Source organism: Typopeltis vanoorti, chromosome 21 (assembly GCF_054136105.1).
Source record: "Typopeltis vanoorti isolate ZY-2024b chromosome 21, IOZ_Tvanoo_1.0, whole genome shotgun sequence".
Lineage (NCBI taxonomy): Eukaryota > Metazoa > Arthropoda > Arachnida > Uropygi > Thelyphonidae > Typopeltis > Typopeltis vanoorti.
Genome location: NC_143569.1, coordinates 49,570,117 through 49,596,172, shown reverse-complemented (window position 1 = coordinate 49,596,172; position 26,056 = coordinate 49,570,117). Strand labels below are relative to the sequence as shown.

At 33.1% G+C, this 26,056-nt stretch overlaps 1 protein-coding gene across 1 annotated transcript in view; it reads left to right on the top strand.

Moving 5' to 3' along the window:
* LOC150094841 (G protein-coupled receptor GRL101-like) overlaps window positions 1-26,056 on the top strand; it is a 186,431-nt gene that overhangs the window by 69,448 nt on the left and 90,927 nt on the right. The window contains exons 6-8 of the mRNA XM_090411676.1: window positions 7,390-7,488; window positions 12,365-12,505; window positions 18,404-18,535. Of these exons, the coding sequence (XP_090267802.1) occupies window positions 7,390-7,488; window positions 12,365-12,505; window positions 18,404-18,535 (372 nt within the window). The remainder of the gene's footprint in view (window positions 1-7,389; window positions 7,489-12,364; window positions 12,506-18,403; window positions 18,536-26,056) is intronic.

Here is a 26,056-nt window from a genome sequence, read left to right as displayed (position 1 = left end):
CAGAAGTTTGGTGAAATACTTATGATCTCAGTGCCAACCTTTACGATGGTGTTCCTATGACAATTTCCTCCTCCGCTAACAGGAAACTAGAAATACATACAATGAGGATATTAAAGATCCATCATGTTTTTATAGACAAATAAAATTAAAGTTGAATTTAGGAATTTTTAACAGTTTTTTTTTTTTTTTTATGTGACAAAAAACTCACGAAACCTATAGTACGTATATGTACCATGGGTTGGCTAAGGATTTTTTGTACCTTATTAACAATATATATATATATATCGTTTACGTTTTTGGAACTTATGCTTTCATAGAAAATTAAGAGGTCAATGTATTATTTGAGGGAAAAATTAGTACTTTATGCACGAATTTTTTCATGTATAAAGTATTCATAATACTCCTTATTGCCTACGGTTTTGTGCGCTTTCTTTTGAAATTTTATCGCCTGTTTCTAATAATATTCCCAAGACTTTTCGTGTACACACTTACGGGCGAAATATCTACCGTTTTGTTAAATATTAGCTGTGATACTTGAATGTATCACAGTGTGACTGAACGCATTTCTTCTCGTCAAAACCAAGTGAGCTAAGAAGACTCTGAGATTACAAAAAAAAAAAAAAAAAGAATCTAAGCCGTCTTTTTTAAAAAAACAAAACAAAACTAAATGCCACCTCTATATTATTGTTAACAGATTCTCATTATTTCAGCAATTTCTGCGTCGGAATTTTCGACATACTGCTCTTATGTTAATCATTTTATCAACAATTACATTTCCTGAATCAAAACTTCAGGATGTACCATCCGACAAAAGATTTTCTTGTCGCTTTTACGGCTCTTTTTTGACTAAGGATCATCATATTATTTACTATCTGCTAAACTATTGAGCTTCTTTCTTGAATTTATGAAGGTTTAAGAGTTCAGCCGAACAGAATATTTAAAATCAAGAACTTCCCAGGTAATTCAGGGATATATGGTGCGAGTGACGTGTTTCCTTGACGTAATGACCTCTTATTAACGTACTAGCATTAGCAGTAATCATCAACAAAACGATGGCGTTCCATAGTTTTGCTTAATGGGAGGATCATCCATCATTTCTCTACACTAGATAGTATAATATTTCTCCAGCCCTGTTCTTTCTTGAAAGAAGGAATTAGAACCATAATCGATATCATTAACTTTAACTGGTGTTCTAATTTATTCATAGATGCTTCATTGGATTTCTATCGCTCAAGGTTTTGTGTTGGCCAAGGTAATATGAGATGAGAAACCGCTTCTTAAATCAACTATGTAATCCTGGCTTTATGGCACGAAGACATGCACGTATATTGTAGAAATCAAATTAGTCCCAGAATACACTTGTAGATGCATTATATTAATAATTTTGAATTAATTCTAGCATGCACTTGGCAGTACATTGTGTCCATAATAATGAATTAGTCCTAGTACATACATGCAAGCAACACTACCATAAATCCATTATTATAGATAACAGAATTAATAATAAGCACGAATTTGTTCAGAATATGAATTAATAAGAAAGTTGTTATATTTCAGACCATTTGTCTCTATTGAACGCCATCTAACGGAAACTTTTCGGGAAGAAAAAATATATCAACATAACAAACGTTTTACATCAATAATTTTAAACACAAGCCGATTAATTACTGGGATATTACTAATGGTAGAAAAATCCTTCCTATATTCGAGTATGGCATTCAATATTAAAAATATAAAAATAAAGTTAAAAACTGTCAGATCCTATTAATAATCATAAGACACATAAATTAATTATTAACACACCAATTGAAGCTTTCCATAATATTCATTTGGCAGAGAGCATTGTTAACAAACTTATTTTTTATATTTATTTGGTATACGTCGCGAGCAGTATCAATTGCATGATACAACACAAAACTAGCTTTCCGTTTATCGAAATATATTATTGAAAACTTCTTTCTTTTCCTGGAACCTAGCCTACCATTCATCGCTATTGCTATAATTAAATAATTTATTCGCTGGTGTGGTGTTGATTACGCAGTTTCCTTCCCGCCTACTTCATTAAAAGATGCATCTTTGCTACATAATGAATGTATGCATTGTGATCGCCTGGTTTTGAAGAAGATGAATTTCCTATTACTCTAGATAACAAGTAATGTGAAAGAAGCAAGGATATTTAATTCTGTTGATGCATCTTTCCCTTTATAAATATTCATCTCGCTTGTGTCAAAAGTAAAGCAGACTTCAATTACCTACGAAGTAATTACGCAATCATTGGATCAATCAAAATCGACAAATATCTTCTTTGTGATAATGGACCGTGTTAGTCTCCACAACTGAAGTTGATTACCTCACACAAATAACAACGGCGCTAATCCCTTTAGAGATGCAACTGGTATAAAAGAAAAAAAATCGGTTAAATTACTCGCTATATCGTCCATAATGTATAATAATACTCTTCATTTCACTATGAATTACGACAAGTTTTAATATATCCAAACGGACAAATTATAATTAATCCAAATAAATGTTTTACTGGTTACTTTTGGTTTATTGTTTTTTTTATCGTATTAATTTCTTTGCGCATACATTTTTAAAGGAGAGAGAGGTATAGTTGGTTAGTTGCTAGTGGGAGATGGGTCTCCTTAGTTCTACACGTGTGTATATTAGGTCGGCCCCTGCTCATGTTTGCTGTCCATACACCTCTTATACAACTATCTTGTATTTCAATCCATAAATCCTGATTTACCTTAATGCAGTTACCTAGATCTATGACTCCTAACCCCCATACTATATATTCCTAGTCTTCTCTACACTCAGGACAGTTATTGCAAGCTCACAGTATGGGTTCCAATGTTATGGTCTTTGCTGTATATTTCCAAGTCCATTTGTCTGTTTACAATAATAAATCACACTTTCACAGAAGACAGTTGAATTTGTGAGAATCACAGTTCAAAAAACTAAGGCTAGTACTCAGGTCACTCGCTTTTTCGACGACGCTGTTTGTCGTTTAATTTACGGAATATACTTTTTTTATGAAATAATACACTAATTGGAAACGGCATGGCTTATTAGATTATTTAAATATAATGATAGACTAAATAAAGTCAGAAAGATTAATACTTATGCTTGCAATATTTTTAGTCTTCGATTTGAAAAGTAATTACGTTTTCTTTTGCAATGACTCAAGCAACACATGAGATTAAGTCTAACTTTTAAATTTACTGAGATCTTCAAATTATTTATTAGCATTTTTAATATAAAATGTTTTTCCCATTGTGCAAGTTAATGCATTGTTACGAATACTGGGATTAAAATATGACAATGAAAGCCTATTATGTTGAAATCTCGCTGGGCAGATATTATAGAATATTAATTAAGCAATGTTTTTATTTCATACTATTATATGCAAATGACTCAGACACACATGACTTTAAAGATAATGGATTTTCCTAAAGAAATTTAAAAATTGTGGTCTCAAATTTACTCTAAAAGAAACCACAGATTCTTCGTAAAATGTTTTTCGGCCAACTCGCATTAACAGAAACGAAAATTTCGACTTATTTATTTTTTAGTGGTGTCACTTATCATAATAAAAATATGAATCGTTCTCATCTAGTTTTTAAGAGAGGGTGGACAAGACTTTATATTATCGAATTTTGTATAGTAATATTAGTCGAAGACAGACACGGCAGCTTTTGTTTTGTTGACATATTTTAGCACATTGCAAATATTTTCTTTGGAGTAACTAATAAATCACGACTCTGGGAGAGATTATGTCGTTTTGAATTTTATTTTCTTCAAATTAGATTGTGTGTTCGTGATATCAAGATTGGATTCTTTGCATCGGAGTTATAAAGCGACCAGATCCATTGATCCGTGACTTCTAGTCCGAATTTCATTATTATGAAGGTGCATTTTAAGGAAAGGATTTTCTTCGAACTTAACTTAAATAGGATAGCCAGACAGAAGTATATAACTGAAATAGTTGGGCGACAGGATCTAATCTCATCGTTTAGAAGTCCAACAACGATACACAAATCAAACTACTCCAATCAGTATTGATGTGTAATTCTGTAGAACTGCATCGTCATGAAGCTAAAGGGAGATATGTTTCTACCTTAGAAACATATTAGTTTGTTTTTCAGAATACTTGAACTAGAAATGCCATTTCTTAAACGAAATTATGAAACACATCTACGAAAATAACATTGATTATTCGCAAATCACAATGATGCTCTTGAAAATGTTTAGACAATCATGTAGAAATTTATAGGCAGACGCGGAAAATAATAAAATTAAATTAAATTAAAACTGCATGTAAACTAGGGCATTGGTTTTATTTAAGTAATAAACATTTCGACTAAACGATTACTAATAAATAAAAAAATAATTGAATTTAACTTAAGGAAACGAGAAAAAGCGGGTAAAACAAAAGAAAGAAAGTGTTTATACCGGAAAAAAAATAAATGTATGATCATTTTAACTTAAGGAAAAGAGAAAAGTAGGAGAAAATAAAAAAGAATAAAAAAAAAAACTTTTTTCAATCAAATACAAATTAATGTTTTTGTTCACTAGATCTCAATATCCACATGCATAGTTTCTTAAAAAAATAAATAAATATTTGGTTCTTTTCCCATTTCACACCATTGAGGGTGAGGACTCTAAAAAGCTTTGGAATAGTATATAAACAAATTGTCTCTGTAAGTCTTCTTTGGTAGATAAATTGAATGGGAAAGGCATATATGTTTGCAGACCATCGAGGTTTTTAACAGGTAGTCTTTTATTTATTTTATATTTTTTTCCAAACAGAGAAACAGAAGAATCTTATGAGCCTATATTACTAATGGATATTGTGAAAATTAGAGACAATGAAATATTTGTATATCAATTTAATATTAAATAGCATTTAGTTTTAAAAATTATGAACGTATTCTAAATTTAGTAGGCTATGTGGCCGTCTTCCAGCTATATTTTATGTGAATCCCACGAAGCGTAATTTTATCATACCCTGGTACAGTGAATGGACCACACCTGCTTGATCACGACCATTCATAGCAAAATTAATAAAGAACCTTTGAGATACATAATAGAAAAACTAAATTACAAAATAAACTAATATTAAATTTTATTTTGTTATTTACATTTAATTTATATGCATGTCTGCGTGTGTAAACACCAAATAATTAATTAAATAACATTCTTATAATTTCAATGCAAGTTGGTGTTTAATGCCCTCCTGCCATGATCAGAGCTTTAATAGCTCAATAACACCTTATCCCTACACTGTCCTCTACAGATAACGGGGAAGATGAAAAGCATTCTTGCTTCGCCCCTTTAAGCCAGTCCTTATAAGGACTATATGATCAATACAGACATAGAGGATCCCGGATTGATTGATGAAACCCTGGGAGGGTGATGGATGGCAGTGCTGTAGCCAATGAAATTCTAACTGAGGCTCGGCTATTGCTGTTACCCTCCTACCATGATCAGAGCTTTAATAGCTCAACAATAACATCTTATCCCTACACTTTCCTCTACAGATAACGGGAAAGATGGAAAGCATTGTTGCTTCGTCCCTTTAAGCCACTCCTTATAAGGATAAGGCTTTGTTTACTAGGAAGGTTATGAGGCAGTGAATTGATCGACCGTGAGATGCGGTAATAATTAATATATACCCTTTAAGCCAGTCCTTATAAGGACTAAGATTTGTTTACTATCTATAGTCCTTAAACTGGTTGTCTGCCATTCGCTGAGCCCAAAGCAGTGCCAGACAGTGACACTTTCGGGCACTAATTACGTGTCAGTTACTTGGATATTGGATAAGTTCCAAGTTTTCGGAACGTTTTAATAATGTATTTCTTTTCCTATCTTGCCCGCTTCGTCAAGCTAACGCTTATCACCGTGACAGTACTTGCCTCTGGTTGTGGCAACTACTGTCACCGCGCCGAGATTCGGGTGGCGTTTCCAGATCCAGACAGTGACCCGTTTAGACAGGCACTGATTAGTTCGAAGCTACTGCATAGTCTCTGATGCGACCCAACTGTTTGAAACAGCTGTCAAGCCAAGGGAAACCTTAATCATATAGCGCTTATAGAAGACGCCAGTGTAAGCTAAGGCAACTCTGATTCTGACACCTGTATTCTCACGTTAATTTTGAAAACTTTGAAAGTCCTTATTTTCATCTTTGGCTATAAAATAAGAATGTGATCTTTAATATCACCTATTGCTGTCTATTTAACGTCACTAAAATAAAGATTTCAACAATTCTTTTCATTATACTCATGTTTGTATTTTCTATATAATATTAAAAAAAAACGCTGTTACCTTTTTATTTTCTTTTTAAAAATCTTCATAATTTGCAGAATTTATTGAATATGGATATTAAACTTCAATTTTAGCGCATTCAAATAAATCTTTCCCATCATTTTTGTTGGAGTTGCTCGATATTATCCAGTGTTTTCGATAAATATTAAATTGCAATACTCCATAGACAATAAGGAAAGTATTGTATTTATATTTTCCTAAAATGAAAAAAATATTTTCCATCTTTTTCTTGAACTAATTTTGTATTCTAGTCATTTGGAAAATTATTATAAGAAAATCAATTTTAATAAACTTAAGAGATTCAAATACAACCTCGCTTTGATTTGTTTTCATCAGTAGCATCCTAGATTTTTCTTTCCAATTAGATTTAGTTTTATTCCCGTACACTCTCTTTAACTTCCGCTGACTTTCCAGTTCAATTACGTAGCTGACTGGGAAAGATGTAGGTGGTTGATTGATCGAATGAATTTTTCGCCGATATATAATGAATTTTAAAACTTTCAAATTTCATTTTTCCAGAAAATAATTCGGATAAAAGGCAATAAACTATTTTAATAAGTCACTGAATGAAGACGTGAATCGCATTATAATAAAAAAAAGAAAAAAAAAACTATTTAGCAGTCGCTTTATAGTAAATGAACTAATTCTAGACCAATATAATATCACGCATGCGCGCAAGAGCCCGAGTTCAAATTTTCTTGCTTTTATTGGATAGGTCCTGGTTTGTAATTGTTTAACAAGACAAATATCTCTAAATTTGCAATGTCAGTAGGGGATAATTTTTTAAATGTTATTTTTTTAAATGTCGCCAAGGGGATGGAAAGTGGGAACAGATTAAAACATTTTTTAGTTATAAGTTTGAAATTTCTACGAATTAAAACATGTCACAAAAACACTTGTTAGTAACACTAAAGTAATACGTTAAATCTGGTATTTTAATGCTACAAATTGTTCATTTAATGAGAACTTTTAATATGTATTAGCTATTTTTATTATGTATTTTAAAAATTGAGAAACTGAATATTTAAGAAGAAGAATAACTTTCTTTATTTTCATTTTTAGAGCATTTTGTAGAATGCGAGGATGGTCGAAGAGCGCATATGTCACTTTGGTGTGACGACTGGCCCGATTGTCCACTAAACCATGCAGACGAATTAAACTGTATATATAACATTTTTCTCTAATTTAAATAAAATATTGTGTGTGTGTGTGTGTGTGCTCAATTAATGTTATGAGTGAATTTTTTAAATTGAATTTTCTATTATTCATTCGTAACTGTGTAGCACAAATGACACAAACGTATGTATATTTTTATTCGAAAATATAATTGATAACCCATAATTCAAAATATAAAGTTAGCTACTCACTGATGAGACCTCAAAAAAGGTTGAAATCGGTCTGGGTAGTGACCTCTCCTCATAATGTAAAGCAGTATTAGATTTCCTAGGAGCTGTGTGTTTTTACATTGTGAAATATCAAGGATAGTGAGGGAGCTTTCTCCACCTTTGCAAGGAGTTGCCTTGCTGTTGTACAACCAGGTGGTCACTTACGCTTGGATTCGCCGATAGTTCTTCGGCATGAAACTCTTAGATCGTAGTTTTCGATCTTAGAGTTTCACATACTGGTTGTAAAATAATAAGGGATTTTTATCCCCTTAATTTAATTAACTTCGCCAGAAAAAAAAAGCCGTTTGGCTTTTCATCTTAGTTATAAAGTTAGGTATTAAATAAAGTATGAAAAATTAATTATTGCACTCTTTGCAATATTATACACACTACTGAAAACTGAGACTCTCCAGTGAGGCGTTTCTATCACTTGCTTTTTTTTTTTTTTTTTGGTAATTAATTATACCTAATACCTGAAACGTTATTGGGGCTGATGTCATTTAATAAGGAAACTTGACTGTGAAAAACAACATCTATTTATAACGGTCAGGCAGACAGAATGGGAGTTTCTGAGAATGTCTACGCATTTCTCCTGTCATGAATATGCAACCTTTTACATTCTTTCAATTACGAGGATGGTCTGAAAAGTTCTCGGCCTAACAATGAAAATACGAATTTATAATTTCAAAATATTTTCATTTTTCAACATAACCTCCCTTAAGAATAATACATTTATTCCAGCTATGTTCCTGGGCCATTATCCCGTCTTGTAGTGGTTCTCAGTAAGATCTGCAAAATACCTCTCTACAGCTGCAATCACCTTGATTCGACGAAAAACGCTGACCAGCGAGGAAGAGTTTTAGTTTTGGGAAGAGATAGAAGTCACCAAATCTTTGTAATAGGGTGAATATTTCAAGAATTCATAGTGCAGATCCCTTAATTTTCCCATTGCCAAAACACCTCTGTTGGCCGGTGCATTGTCCTGATGAAAGATGGTTTTTTTCTTCTGCAAACCGGCCGTGTCTTTTCTCAAGATTTTTTTCCTGTAGTCTGTTAAAAGATCGGAATAATATTCCCCGGTTATTATTTACCCCTTTTCAAGATAAGTAATAAACAAAATGCCTTTAGCATCCTAAAACACCGATGCCATGACCTTTCCTGCTGATGGAACCGATGAGACTTGGATTCCATCCAAGTCTCATCCATAGTAATAAATCGATGCACAAAATCATTTTATTCTTGTTAAAACGCTCCAAGCACTGTTCCGAGATTTTCATGCGAGTGCGTTTTTGATCTACTGTGAGCAAGCGCGGCACCCATCTTGCGCAAAGCTTTTTCATATGCAATTCTTCATGCAAAATATATCCTATACGTTCTTTTGAAATGCCTATGGTCTCTCCGGTGATCCAATACCATATCGTACACTTAATCAATGATTTCTGGTGTTGTTACACGCTTTGATCACGTGGATCATCTTCAAATCTGGTATGGTCACGTTTAAACTCGGCAGCCCATTTCTCCTATGATTTCTAATGCTACATATTTATAAATATTATTCTCTCTTTTGTCTTATGTCTTGTATAGGATTTATTAATATTTTCCGTCCTAACATTTCTTTATTTCAAATCACTTATTATACTCTGATGCAAATTCATAAAAAAAAAATCATTTTTTTTAATGAATTTCTAGATGTATTCTATCATTCTATATATGAAACTCTTCGGTTGTCTCATTCATTCCGTTCTTCATCTTACATTTAATATTCCTTTCCTCTTTTGCTATAATGAGATTCGATGTAACATCTATATGGTTCTCTTATCTAGAAGAATTTTGAAGTATCTGTTCTCAACACTTATTGAGACTTGTTGTCACTTGGTATAAACACTATCATAAAACTATTTATCAATAAGTAATAAAACAAAGAAAATCTTTGGATTAAAGGAGAGACCTAGAAAAGTTCATTCTAAGTAATTCGTATATAAACGAACGAAATAAAATCATATATTATTAAAGACGCTAAGGAAATAAAAACAGCTCAATGTGCGACACATTCTCGCACGATAATTTACAGTCGGCTCAAAAGTAGAAAGAATGAAAATAAAAGCGTTTTAAATTTTCATGTGTATCCATTGTCTAAGCGTCTGTTTCCTTTCTTTTTTTTTGTATTTTCTTTTTCTTTTCAAGCTCTACTGCTCACTTTTAAAGGAGCGAAGCACTAGACAGAAAATGTTTGCAATATACGTATTGACCTTCTGTTATAATTTGAGCTAATAGAAATATTAGCATATTTCTGTGTTTTTAGAATTTAAAAGAAAAGAATGCTGCGGAACTCGAAATACAGTTATTATGGTAGGCCGGAAAGATTATTTGACATTGACAACTAATCTAGCTATCCTTATTAATATTTATTTATTGAAATAATTTATCTTTTACTTGTGATAGCATGCTTCTAAAATTCATTGTACGGCTTACGAGCAAACACAATTATCCGCTTTCTGCACTCTTTTACAGTTTAAACCATACAGTTCTGCCTATAATATAATATGTTATAAATTTTATTTTATTTTTTTAAATAAAATTCTATCCTATTTAAAATATGGTGTATAGTGTGTACACTGTGTAAACATGATGCCTTAATAAAGCCAGTAGATTTGATATTTTTGCAATGTTTATGAAAATCAGCAAATATTACATACTGTTAATAAATCTGCGGTTTTTCCTAATCTCATTTTCTTTATAGCTGTTTTTTCATATTCACCAATTGATTTTATTTATTTATTTATTTATTTAGATTTTCTAAAGAAATTATAAATAATTCCTTTAGAAAAAGTTATTTCACATTTCACGTTCCCCTGTAATAATTTTACTAATTACGTTTATTTTGTCACTTATTTAAACTAGCAAAATGTGTTTTTTTTCATTCAAGTTCATTACAAAAATGTATCATTCCTAGCATTTGATCTCATAACTATTATACAAAATAAATTATTATGATCATAAAATATTTATAATTGATGATGTAAAAAAGAACAACTATTTGAAAGAACATACATATATATCTATATATATATAAACCTAGTTTATAAAATTGCTTGGTATCTTTAATATATATATATACACACATCTCTTCTTCTTCTTCTGCAGCTTCTCCCACTTAAGTGGGGTCACTGTGATGAGTCTCCTCCACACACACACACACACACACACACACACATATATATATATATATATGTGTGTGTGTGTGTGTGTGTTCATATATATATATGAATTTAAAATATCTGCATGTTGTCACTTTTTAACACCATCAGATTTTTATAATAATTAACACATACCGCTGTTAAAAGTTAAAATAGATAGCAGTAAATATTTAAAAAAAAATAAAATAAAATAAAAAAATAAAAAATCAGCTACGCCTTTCTATTCCCGTATACGGGGAGTAGGCGAGGCCATTTAGCCCTATCTAACTTTTGGAGACTGAGTGGGCAGTTCAATCTCCACTGGTACCAATCAGAGATAGATGGCCCAAGGCTATCACTAATTAAGCGGTACTCAGTGAAGAGAGACGGCTCAAATGTACCGCCATCTCGTGGTCCCTAATATTTATTGGGGTCCCTATTATTAACCCTAACACAATATATTTAATGTCTGAAATAATGTGGGTTCTACGGTCGATTTTCTTGAGTTTACAGGACGAAAACCCGAGTTTCCGGGAGGAAAAACCTGCTTGCCCGTGCCAGAGATCGACTAACTCGGGAACCGGTCGAAAAAAGGCTTAGAAAAATTTCCTCTAGTCGCCGACTAGACTCGAAACCAAGCCTTCCTTCGTGCGGCCAAGCGCCGTGGTTGGCAAACGCCACATCCACTGAGCTACACAGGCTAGCAGTAAATATTTTCAAATTCTAATTTCAGGTTTATATTTATTATGATATAATTTGATAATGATTATAAAAAATCTATGTAATATAAATTATTATTTTTTTAAAACTTAAAAATAATTTCCTATTTTAATTTATATATATATATATATATATATATATTTTTTTTTTTTTTTTTCCACACCATTTTAGAGATATCTGTAGGTTTAATGTTAGAGATAATGATTATTATAAAGAGATTAATAATTCAACAATTTTAAAAAATAATTTCCATAACCTGAAATATATACACGTTGAAAGTTATATTTAGGTAATGACTGCTTAAGACAGACAAGGAATATTTGATTTTATATTGCAAAATTTAAATGAAGATAAAATATTGTAAATTTGAGACAATACTTGCCAGAGAACAACATTGTAAGTTAGAGAACAATGTTGGCTAAAAACATTATATAACAGGATAGTATATAAAGTCACTTAAAACGTTGTGTTCAACGCATGCGCAAGTATTCATAAAGTATAATATTTTACAAGGGCAAAAAGTTTTTTTTTTTCCCCTATTTGCTTCTTTTCAGGTTCGACATTCATCTTCGTGGAATGCTTTAAATTTCGTGGATTATATGATATTTATTTGTAGTTTCTGCATTGCCTTTCATGCAACCCTTTTACATCCATTAAATGAAATGTTTTCACTGATGAACTAAAATATTTAGTTATTCATTCTAATCTTTTGATTATGTCACAAATCCCAAACAAATAACAAACTATTATTTCCAGGTCGAGACTGCACAAGCGAGGAATTTCGTTGTGCAAACTCGAGATGTATTTCTAAAGCTAACGTATGCGATGCTGTTTGCGACTGCTCTGAGACGTGCGAAGACGAGGAAGGGTGTCAACATCGTTACTACCTTATTGACGGTAAAGTAAAACTTAGCTTATTCCATTAGTATGTGCTTTAAGTATGGCGTGTGTTTTTCCTTAGTGTTTACTAATGGATACCCTGTGGGTACGCAAAGAAAAGAAACAATAGTTACGACACCCGAGTACAAAGTGCCGACCGCAAATTACTCATGATGGATCGAAATAACTTCAGCCGGCAAAGAGACTCGAGGAAAGTTGCACTGCGAGAGAAGGATAATTAATGCGAAAATAAACGTCTTGTGCTGTCTAGGGAAAGCAAATGACCGAAAGATCAGTCGCTAATAGTATACATTTGCTATTCATTAAATAAATTCTTCACTGTAGTTTGAAGATGAGGTCATCATCAGATAGTGTTGGCTTTTAATTATCATTACAGCACAGTGAGTTGTGAGCAAAATAAATACCGTTACATTTTTTTTAATAATCCGATTCCGAAAACTGCATACTGTAAGGTTAAATAATGCCAAGATGTAATATTAAGAAAAATAACTTACTAAATTATTATTTTTTCCAAGTTATAAATTACTTACACACTCATAAATAATTTTATTTATTAAGTGTTGTTGTTTATAATTCCCTAGAAACTCTGAAAAAATAATTTTCATAATTTCCACTTCAGATCTTTTTTTTTTTTTTTTCAAATTTAGATTATATTAAATCTTAGCCTGTGGGCATCAGCATTGCTTATGTCCATCTTATGTCTTTCGAAAACGTTTTTCGAAATTCCTGAGTTTTATAAAATGTGTGCCTGAGAAAACTTCGCAAGCAAATATATCAGCAAAGGTGCAAACGTAGCTAGAAGAGAAGTACTTAATATGCTAAAGCACCTCTTTTAAATTCTGTAAAGCTTTAAAAATATTAATATTTTCATATAGTATAAAATTCAAAAAATAAAAACTGTTCAGTACCTTCCCCTTTCTTAAAAAGAAGGATGGAAAATATTTTTCTTGTAATGTATTTTCTAAAAATAAATCTTGGCTATCCTTCCTTTATATACTTGGGTACATATTTTTATTATCAGAGTCATTCAGGAATGGCTAAAACCGATTTTATAAAAGACACCATAAAATATCTTGCATCTGTAGATTCTAAACAGTAAACTTCGATGTTGCTGGCTTACTGAGAGGGTAATGGATGGCAATGCTGTAGCCAATGAAGTTCTAACTGAGGCTCGGCCATTGCTGTTACCCTCCTGCCATGATCAGAGCTTTAATGGCTCAATAACACCTTATCCCTACACTGTCCTGTACAGATAACGGGGAAGATGAAAAGCATTCTTGCTTCGCCCCTTTAAGCCAGTCCTTATCCTTATAAGGATAAGGCTGGCTTACTGAGGCGAGAGGTTTGGGTGATCAATCGACCGTGAGTTGCGGTGATTGATTTTATATGAGATGCCCATACATATAGGGTAACGGATGGCAATGCTGAACCAATGAAGCTTAACTGAGATCGGCTGTTGCTGTTATCCTGGGTTAATGAGTTCGCTCTCTTAGGTTTTGCCCTAAGGGAGCCATTGAGTTACCGGGGAAAGTGTTCTCCGGCACGGCCCGCTGAGGGGTACTTGCCGGTGAATTATTTTCTTCGGAATCAGCGGTTCTGCTCGGTGGTCGAGTTTCACTGAGTAGAACCAACGCGGAGATTTGGACGGTCTTTCGCCCACGAATGAGTGGCCTAGAGATCGTCCGTATTTTTGAGATTTCACCTTTACTTACATAGTCGGTGATTCATTAATTGATTCATTAATGCCCTTGGAGGTAATGGATGGCAACAATGCAATGCTGTACCAATGAAGTTTAACTGAGGTTCGGCTGTTGCTGTTACCCCCTTCGGCGATGAGTTTTTGAGTTCGCTCTCTTAAGGTTTTTGCCTTAAGGGAGCAATTTGAGTCTCCGGGGAAGGTGTTCTCCGGCACGGCCCGCTGAGGGGCTTTGTCGGTGAATTATTTTCTTCGGAATTTGAGCGGTTCTGTTCGGTGGTCGGGGAGCCCGTCACTGAGTGGAACCAACGCTGAGATTAGGACGGTCTTTCGCCCACTATGGAGTGGCCTAGAGATCGTCCGGTTTTTTGAGATATCACCTTTACTTAAACAGTCGGTGATTGATTCATTAATGCCCTTGGAGGGTAACGGATGGAAATGCTGAACCAATGAAGTTTAACTGAGGTTCGGCTGTTGCTGTTACCCCCTTGGATAATGAGTTTCGAGAGTTTGCTCTCTTGAGGTTTTTGCCTTAAGGGAGCAATTTGATTCTCCGGGGAAGGTGTTCTCCGGTGAGGGGCTTTGTCGGTGAATTATTTTCTTCAGAATTTGAGCGGTTCTGCTCGGTGGTGGGTTTCCCTGAGTGGAACCAACGCGGAGATTTGGACGGTCTTTCGCCCACTATGGAGTGGCCTAGAGATCGTCCGATTTTTTGAGATATCACCTTTACTTAAACAGTCGGTGATTGATTCATTCAATCCCATACCCTTGGAGGGTAATGGATGGCAATGCTGTAGCCAATGAATTTCGAACAGGTTCGGCTATTGCTGTTACCTCCTGCCATGATCAGAGCTTTATTTGCTCAATAACACCACCTTATCCCTACACTGTCCTCTACAGATGACGGGGAAGATGAAAAGCATTCTTGCTTCGCCCCTTTAAGCCAGTCCTCATAAGGCTGGCTTACTGCCAACAATTTAATGTATAAGAAAACACAAGCGTTGAAATGTTCGAAACTCGGATTGTCATACGTATTGGTAGTTTCAAAACGTGTGAAGTTCCGCAATTGCAATATTTTTACACATAAAAAAGTATAGTATTTGTTGTTTTAAGGATACTTGCGACGTAAGACTGAATGATATAATCACGTAATCACAAGAAAGATATTTATTTAACCAAATATTTCGGTCTGGAAATAGCAGACCATCGTCGGTGGTATTACAAGAACAGTTTAAAAAATATACAAGCTAGAATACTAACAATAGATCGTTGAAATTAGAACATGCCGCGTGATGTTATATCACTAAGTATGAAACGAAATATTTTGAAGTAGAAACATGATTGAATTTGCTATTAAAAAAAAAAAAAAAAAAAAAATTAATGAGTAATCTTGATTAGGCTTTCCCAGATTTTTGATATAGATATGCAGTCATTACGATTCAGGTTGGGATGATGGAGCAAGGCCTCCACGCTTTCCTTGAAATGTCTCATCAAAAGAGCCAAAACTAATTGTTCTACTTTTGATTATCTACAGAAAGAACTTTCTACTATCCAGCAACACATGAAACTCAATGGCTTTTCTGAAAAAAGTATTCAACGTCTTCTTACATCTTATAATCCTCCACAAAACAACAAAGATTCAATACGTCGAGTACCTATTCCTTATATCTCCGGTATTTCAGAACCTATCGCAAGAATTTTGAAGAAATATGATTTAACAGCTACGTATTCTCCTATTAACAAATTGTCTTCTCATTTTCCTTCTCCTAAAGACAAACGCTCAACTTTATCTCTTCCTGGAGTTTATCAAATTCCTTGCAACTGTGATCTCTCTTACTTTGGACAGACTGGACGTTCTCTTGAAAAAAGAATCCAAGAACATCAATCATCCATTCTTCACAATAAACCTGAAAAGTCTGGTTTGGCTCAACACGGGATTGAAACTGACCACAGCATCCTTTGGTCCAAAACGCGCCTCTTACATAGATCCCGTTATAGGTTCGAACGTTTGTTCAAGGAAAGCGTGGAGGCCTTGCTCCATCATCCCAACCTGAATCGTAATGACTGCATATCTATATCAAAAATCTGGGAAAGCCTAATCAAGATTACTCATTAATTTTTTTTTTTTTTTTTTTAATAGCAAATTCAATCATGTTTCTACTTCAAAATATTTCGTTTCATACTTAGTGATATAACATCACGCGGCATGTTCTAATTTCAACGATCTATTGTTAGTATTCTAGCTTGTATATTTTTTAAACTGTTCTTGTAATACCACCGACGATGGTCTGCTATTTCCAGACCGAAATATTTGGTTAAATAAATATCTTTCTTGTGATTACGTGATTATGTCATTCAAAAAAGTATAGTGTTTAAATGTATAGAAAAATGGTTCGCACTTAAGATTCAGCAACAGTTCAATATACGCGAAACTAGTATTTTCCTAGTTTTTCTTACTACTGAATAACGTTTATTCCCCAACTGCGTTTGTGACATGCAGTTTATTGAATTTTATTATTTATGTTTTATGAAAGAAAAATGTATGAGAAAGAATTCTTCGTTGGTGTAGCAATGTAAAAATCCTATACTTGGCTCGCTTCGTTTCTTTCTCATATTGAGAAAAAGCTTTCAACATCTCAGTATTAACTTTTTGTGAATATTATTATTGTATCTTAAAATTTTTAAGACACAATAATAATAATAATAATAATAATAATAATAATAATAATAATAATAATAATAATAATAATAATAATAATAATAGTCTTTCTATAAATGCTCAAACTACTATAATATTTCCTTCTGGATTAATTTTAAAAACTTAAATTATTTTCTAATTTAGATGCTCCAAAGTATTATATTATATTTAATGTATTATATTTTATAAGCTTCTCAATAGAATTTAAATACTGATTTTCTTCTCCAATAACTGATTCAATTTAATTTTTTTATGATATTTTTATTCACTTATTTATTTTTTTGTTTATTCAAAAAGTATATTTTGCATTTATTACCCCACAATCACGTTGTGTATAATGTAATAAATTATGTACGAGACCGTATGCTATGCATATTTATTGTAAATATGCTTTTCTAGGGGACGGTATTTATAATTCCGCGCATCATGCATTTCAGAAATAATAGTAAGGCCAAAAAAAGCTGGTTACGTATGTGCGATGAACATTGAAATAATACCAAGGTAAAAGTCACCGAAGAATATTTCACTTTACCACTGTACATGTTGACTGCTGAAGGAATTTCCTGAAGAATTTTTACTTGCAATGAGTGCCACTTTAATCCCTGGTGGTGCATTTTGGAAGCCTTTTCCCCTGTAATTTTCTTCACAGTATATAGCAACAGTAAATGGCAACTCTGACACTGTTTTTGAACGACTTTTTCTACAGAGGCGTTTTCAAAGATGCCATTTACTTTTTAACATTCTAATTCAGCATTATAATACTTTCTAGTGTATTTTGTAATATTTTGTAAGGAATTCCTTCCTCTTTGTCTATTTAAAACTTTCAGATGAACAAAAAAGTTAATTCCATGCACATCATATGTCACAGATTTTCTTAATCTTTAATATCAATTGAATATATGGAGATACTAATACTATTATAACTATACATAAACATGAAATTACTTATTTTTTATAAAAATAAAATAAACATTTATTACCATAATAAAATTTTCAAAATAAATCTTTTAGATGAATTGATTTCACCATTTTATTTTTTATTCTACTGATAAAAAAAAAATTATCAGTAGAATGTTCAGTTTTAACTGAACATTCTACTGATAACTGTAAGCCAAAATTTCGAATCAATGTTAGTTGCTGCGTTCATGAAATTAACAGCTATCTAATCTGCTTATTTATTCGCTCAGAAAACGTGATTCTAGTAAAAGAATTATTCCGAAATTCTTCAAATCTCGTTATATATTAACTACGTTTATTAATAATAAGCAGTCACTTTGACATTCTTATTAAAATCGATAATGAATACCACAGACGACACTTTGGAAAATGGGAATTCAACATTTCCAAAGCTACAACCTCTGCAAATTTAATATGATAAAAACTCCCTTTTCGCTGCTGTTTACTTATTTTTCATCAATGTCGTTCTTTATGAGTAATACGGCTTGATCGCTATAGATATCTTCATAATTTAATTTGCAAATTCTATCTTTATTAATTTCAGGAGTGGCTTTCTGCGATCCCGATGTCAGCATCTTTTGTGCACACAGCAATCGCTGCGTTTCTGCGGAATACATTTGTGATGACCGTAATGATTGTCGCCGGGGAGACATTGGAGCCGATGAGTATGGATGTGGTAATTGAATTATTTTATAAATAACAATTGACTAACAGCAATTCGATTAAAAATGTATATGAGTCTTTGGACTCCATGGATGCTTGGAAATAATACTACTATATTTAAAATTCAAGGATAGCATTAATATGTATTAATACTCTGAATACGTGTATGCCTTTCCCTTCCCATTGCTCGCTGATTTCCTTTACCAGCAACGCCATTTCGAACACAGATGGATCTATTTTCGATAGTCTTGTCTTATGGGTTAAATGACATGAATAGGAAGTTTTTTTTTTGTTTTTTTTTTCAGTCAGCAATGTGCACGTTTGAAGTTTGCTTGTCAATACTCGCGCATTTTTTTCAACTATTCATCTTTAAAGAAAAACAATCGCATGTACCGTTCTTCATCCATTGTTGTAAGGGTACTGAAATACACATTAATAAAAGAATTCAAGGAAAAGACCTCTGTAAGTGGCGTTTGCGTTCAAAACTCTAGGCAACCTGAAGAAAGGTTTTTTGACTTCGATTCTCATCGCAGACTACAGGAACATTTCAAAACCTTCCTACCACAGGTTCCTGAGGTAGTCAATCTCAAGCATGGGCAAGCAGGTTTTTTTCTTCCCTGGACACTCGAGTTTTACATCTCACAAACTCAAGAAAAATAACCGTAGAACGCACACTTCAAACAATAATATATTGTGTTAGCATTAGGAAACTACGGCATGGCTGCACTTGTCTGCCCTCTCTTTAGCGGATGCCATTTAGAATTAGTGATAGTATTGGTCCAGCTTTAGTTGACGGACGATAGAGTATAACTGCTTCCCCCAGTCTCCAAAAGTTAAATAGGGCGAAAACAAACTACTCGCCTATTCCCTTTGTAGAATAAAAGACGTTAGCGGGTTGATCTTTAGAATATAAATGTTTTGACTTACTGCAAATCTGTAAACACTATTTTTAACCACAGTGTAGTTCTGTATTATGGTTCCATATTTTACTGGAAATTATTATATTAGAATCTAGAATATGGTAAAATATTTCGTTGAAAGATTAGCCATTTTTGAAATTAGAAATATTTATCCCTTGGGTTTTAAAGTTTCTGTATTATACACAAGCTTCATGCATTTAAAAAAGGTAAGTCTTGGTTAGTAATGATTTAACTTTTATTTATTACACGAGATGCAACTGTGATAGGAGTCACGTGCTAGAAACATTTAAACGAAGCTAGAACAAAGCAGAAAAATTACAAAAATCCTAGTATAGATAAGAAGGAAGAACAAAACTTTTGAGAGTTGAGGTCGAACTTTTACATAGTACTGTGGAAAGGCTATCATGGACTATAAGAAGAAAATAGCGAAAGAAAAAAATTCGAGAAATTTTTCTCCAACATTTTTTTTCTCTTAGACTGGCACAGATTCAAAATTAAAGGTTTGAAGAAAAGTACTCTTTCAGGTGTTAGGTTATACAATTCTATCTGTAACATTTTCAGAATATTGTGAAGAAGAAAGAAGACAGGAATATCGATTTCGAGAATAAGCTTGACTTTTATACCAAAAGTCTACATCGTGAAGCCAAGTTTAATTTACAGTAATTAAATATGTTCACATGGCGCAATGTCTATCGAAATGTTTACTTTATATTGCAATTAATAGAGAAATTTTCAACGACAACTAATGTGGATGTAGATTAACAGAAGGAAGGATTGCGCATGATAATTGCGTGTGTTCTCCGGGCGCTTTGTCTATTTAGCAGGATAGGAAAACTTGGGTTTTCTGGATAACAAACCCTTAGCACTTCCTTACAAGACCGGCTATATTATTTAAAATTACTAATATAAAAACTAGAGAAAAAATATATATAATAATTAAGAAAAAAACCAATTCAAACCTTGCAGTACATATTGAAATGTGAAACAACCAGCGTATTACATTTAACCATTTCATGGGAACGCATAACCTTTAGATGGTTGGTAGCATAGTAAAAGTCTGGATATGTTTCGTGCTCATATCAGAGGCTTCCAAATATCATGTAAGATACTGGCAACATTTCTTATTAAAAGTACACTGGGAGCGTTTTACATCAGTTTCTTCGAAAGGCCGTCATAGAAGAAATCTCGTCTAGATTAGGCATCAAGGTGGATTCCCGTCCAAATCGTATTGGTCTGTGAAAATGTAGTAGATTTATTCTTCCTTTTATGTTCGATATCCCTGAGAAGTTCATGCTTTATCGAATTTCAAAACATTTTCTGTCTGATCTGTGAAGGATTTGCTGCATGACGAAAGAACTTGTATGAACCCGAAGTGTTTTTGATAAGAAACGTTATATTTGGGAAGAGAAAACTATCTTGACTACGCTTTGAAAGCGATTCTGATAGTAGCATTTGTAGATGGATAGTAGTAGGTGGATATCACCTTTATATCTGAGCTACAGAGCTCTCTTGTTGTACATTTCTACTTTTTTTTAACATCCTAAAGAAAAGTTCTAAATAGAGAAATATATAGTTCTAATCCTCATTTGAATTTCGGTAAATGGTACGGATACAGGCCTTTAATATTTAATGCTCCTCAGAGGTGTAAAATGTAGAGAAAATTCTTCGGAAACTAACATGAGGTCGCTGTGCCATTTGAATAATGTTTTGCATTTCACCCGCATCCTGTAGCACTGCTCGGAAATAAGCCAATTTCTCATCTCTGTCGGTAATTATTGCTGAAAACACATTTGGAGGATTCTTCATTGGAGAAATCGTTTTCGATAACCGTGAAGGGTGTACAAATTGGATATCCACGTATTCTTTACTGGGAAAATGCAAACGGTTAGTGTCAACAATGACTTATTCAAATAGTCGTGTGCTCTGTTAACCATTGATAATCAAACCCATATCGATGGCATTTCTGATTGGGCCCCAGCAACGAAATGTTGCAGTATTAATAGAAATCTCCCAACAGCGCAATAGTTTTGGAAATATCTTAAACCTTTGCACCGAAATAATGGTAAAATATCAGATTCTGTTCAAGGAGATATGGATTACATTCGATATGGGTTTTTTTCTTATAAATATCTAAAGATATGAAAAATATCCCCTTTATAATTAATGTATACGGAGGTACATTATATTTAATTAAAAATGTATTGTATTTTTAATCAGCTGTCTTTCTTAAACTTTAAAAAAATTTACGATATATTTAATATAAGAAATGGTGTAAATCCCATTAGAATTTAGGTACATCACTGTTTTATAAAATTATAAAATTAGTATGGGTATTTAAACAGATAATAGTGAAAATACGTTAACTGAAGTAATTTTTATTTTGGTTACGAAAGTGCTACTTTTCTGTGAATGTATACATTCACAAGCCCAAACAGGTAGATATTGTCTGAAATAATGCGCAAATCTTACCATTTATTTTTATTTGAGGAGTCACAAAAATACTACGTTGACTGCGCTGGCAAAGATCGACTAACACGAAAACTGATGAAAAAAAAAAAAATTAGGAAAAATTGTTCTAATTCGCAAATAGCCCTCTCATTCACACCCGCACAACACATAGAAATCTTATAAGCAGGATTATCTGCAATAGAAAAGAAGTAAGAGATCAGAAGATAGCCTTGGACAGAACGGAACAGGGGAGTGGAGGAGGACCCGCTGCAACGGGTGGGAATTCCCTACTTGAGTAGGGAATATATATATATATATATATATATATATATATATATATATATATATATATATATATATATATATATATATATATATATATATATATATATATATATATATATATATATATATATATATATATTTCAAACGTAGTAATTCCACTGTTATACGAGGAGAGAAAAGAATCTTCTGCAACAAGCTTCCCTTGAGCCAACAGAATATATGTTGTTATGCTGAAAACTGCAGTTTTCGCCATGATTTCTTGTTTGCGTTTGTCACGTAGTATTTTTTCCAATAGTCTGTAAATTGCTTCGTTCAGAATGTGGCGGTTCAGGCTACCAGAGAGTAATTTACACTTCAACTATCGCTCCGTGGAGATTCTAAGTTGTTGCTTTTGTCATCTAAACTTGTACAATAAATCACTTACGCAACGGCTTGCAAATCTTGCTTTATGGCCATAGGAAAAGGGATTTTATTACAGATAATCCTCTCTACGACTTTCCTATATATATATATATATTGAACAGGTGTGAGAACTCTGTTACCCAAAATATGGTAACTGTTTTAAGGGGCTACATTTTCAACTATTGATGATCGTCTTGCAGGAAATCAGTTTTAGATAAACTAGAATAAAGTACAGTATTATGGAGTTTGATTTAATGAAGAAAAAAGCTAGAAATCTAGATAAATAAAAATGCATAATTGATTTAATTTGTGATTTAGAAATAAATATTGTATTGATGTGCTTACAGATGATCTGTTTCCACCTTAAAACTGTATTCGTTTCTAATTTCGTTTTCTGATATGGAAAGTAAGAAGTTATTTGGAAGTGTCCTTCAGTTTAATTTGAAACGATACACGATTAATTCAGTTTCTTTTTCTGTGATATTTTTCCATTGCATGGTCTAAATGCATTCTATGTTAGTAAATTCAATATACTTGAAAGTAATAGAAGAGAGCTATTTTCTATCACGATCAATGCTCATCTATATTAGGCTAATAATTGAAAGCAGTGAATTGTTACGTTATAGAATTATATTCTAGTGTTATAGAATAATAAAAGTATAAATAAACTCTTTAACGCGTTTTCACTCTCTAAAGGTAGTGGAATGAACTGCTTTACGGCCTTCATCATGTTTGAAAATATGGGTAGTTGGTCTTCACCCTTTAGCTACCTCCTGTAGTTAAGTTTCTCTATATTTAGAAATCATCAGTGACGAGTTTCTGAGGATAAAGAGTTCACCTTTATCTACTTACCCATCGCATGAGTACACAGACAGCTGCCATCATGTCGTGTTCCTAACCCCAACTGACATTATTGCCTGTAATTGTACGAGTCACGTAGTTTACTTTCATAATTTCGGGGTTAAAACCCCGAGTTTCCGTGAGAGCGAACTCTACTTACTTGAATTAAAGATCGGTTAACTCGGCAAGAGACGGGTTTAAAAAGGGTGTAGAAAATTTCTCTAAATGTCGACTAGAATAGACCCCACAGTGGTCTTTTTTTAGCGTTCCGCAAGTTATCACGAGGACAAAGATTTACCACTTTAAATTAGTGGAACCATTCTGTAATAGATGGGATGGGGAAAAAAATCAGGGACATCGATAAGGGGCTGCAAGTGGAAACTTGAAATAACACGGTACCTGCAGAACAAACGCTGATTACTACTACTGGATGAACCGGTCCTCCGTACTATGTACTATATATCAATGACACATATTTATATATTACTAATATACTATGAACAGAAGGAAATTATTAAATGATCAGCAGGAAGTTAATAAGTTTTGCACACCAGTGTATTGTTCACTGAGAGAGAGAAAGAGAGGGAGAGAGATTGAAACAGTAGAAAAATCAGCGAAATTGTTTATTTCGTCATCTTCTGGAGACTACAAATGAAGTTATTGTGAAAGGAAACGACTTTGTCGTAAACAGACAAGTTTAATAACTGACTCAGGATTTTCGTTATTCTGAAACTGCTTCTTAGGGACAGGTAATTCATTTATGGGCATTGCAACATTCTTTTGTTTCAATGCCCATAAATGAATGCCCATATATATATATATATATATATATATATATATATATATATATATATATATATATATATATATATATATACACACACGTCAGCAAATTTTTTCAGGTTATAAAGATATAATTCTGATTTCAAAGGGAGGTAATATCATGGCATAAAGTTCATACAAAACTCGACTTACTCTGAATTTCTTGAAACAATAAAATGGATCACATATGCAGTAAACTTTCAAAAACTACAATGAAATCATTTTTCTTTAGTATAATTGTTTTAATGTATTTATGTACTGCTGCGCTAGGACCAATTCCATGTTCGGTATCATCAGCTAATTCTCGAGAATACCCTTACTGGCATGTGCAGCATATTATGATCGCATCGTGACAAAGTTTGCATTATTAATAACTGTATATCAACATTTCCTGCTTCCTCCTAAAAACGTATGTTAATTGTCCGATCTTATACGTATTTTCAGGTCTCAGTCTTCCAATTCACTTAATCTGGTTTGACTCTGGCTCTTTCTCCTGCCATCAAACACTTGTTTCACTATCCTTTTCTCATTTTGTTCAAGCGAGTACGCTACTATAAATTAACTCTGCTCACACATTCCTGAATGTTAATAACGAAAGTTCCTAATATCATTTTTAACATTTTTCTGCTGTTGCTGTTCACTCAGGGCTGTAGTTTCCAATCACTGCTTGTTTTACTTCCGACCCAATTTTCAGGCCCATAATTAAAATTTGGTTTGAGCACTGTCTTGTATATTTCTAGTTTAGCATTTTGGCTTAACTAAATCTTCTTCTTATTATTATTATTACCAGGGACCTCCAGGGAGTCAGGAACTCATCGAGGGAGGCCATACTATTCGTACCAGATGTCATACTTGTTCTTGAATACATTCACACTGCTTGCACACACAGCATCCAATGGTAATCCATTCCAATCACGCCACTCTATGAGAGAAAAATCTATCCTCACCCATTCTTAACACATTCATTCTCAACTTCCAAGGATGCCCTCTTGTCATTTCCTTCTCTCCATAATTCCAACAACTGAAATCCTGTATAACCCTTTCAGCAGTTTGTACGTCTCAATTATATCATCACGCTTTCTCCTGTTTGCTAGTATCTGTAATCTATAAATTCTCAATCTGTCTTCATAATCAGTATTCCGTAATCCTGATATCATTTTGATACTCTCCTTTACATTCTCTCTCTCTCTCTCTCTTTCTGTCCACTGTATCAGAATCACAATGGAAACCAAGAGACCACACCTGACCGCAATAGTCCAAGTGATATCTTATCAAGGCCTTGTAAACAAGCAAAATGACTTTCTTATCTTTACATGTCAAAGTTCGCCTCAGCATTGCAATTATTCTCTGAGTGGTATTTACAATCTTTGCTATATCACCCTTGAACTTCAACTTGCTACTGACTAAAACTCTAAGATCCCTAGCATTATCAATTTCTTCCAGCATAACTCCACAAATATAATACGACATTGGATATCTAATCACACCAAAAGTACATGACCTTACATTTATTAACATTGAACTGACAGCTATTTTCACATGCTCACAGTTCCTGTTATTATGCATATTAGCAGCATTCCTGATTATACTACCTATCTTTGCATCATCACCAAACAGTTATATATCGCATGTCAAATCCTTACCAATGTTATTAATATACAGACTGAATAACAATGTACCAAGGACTGATCCTTGAGGCACACCACTGGTTATCTTGAATCTTCCAATTCCCACACTCCATATACGACTTGTTGATATCTGCCAGTCAACCATCCTCTTATACTTGCCAATAGTTTATAATACAATCCTATTTTCTC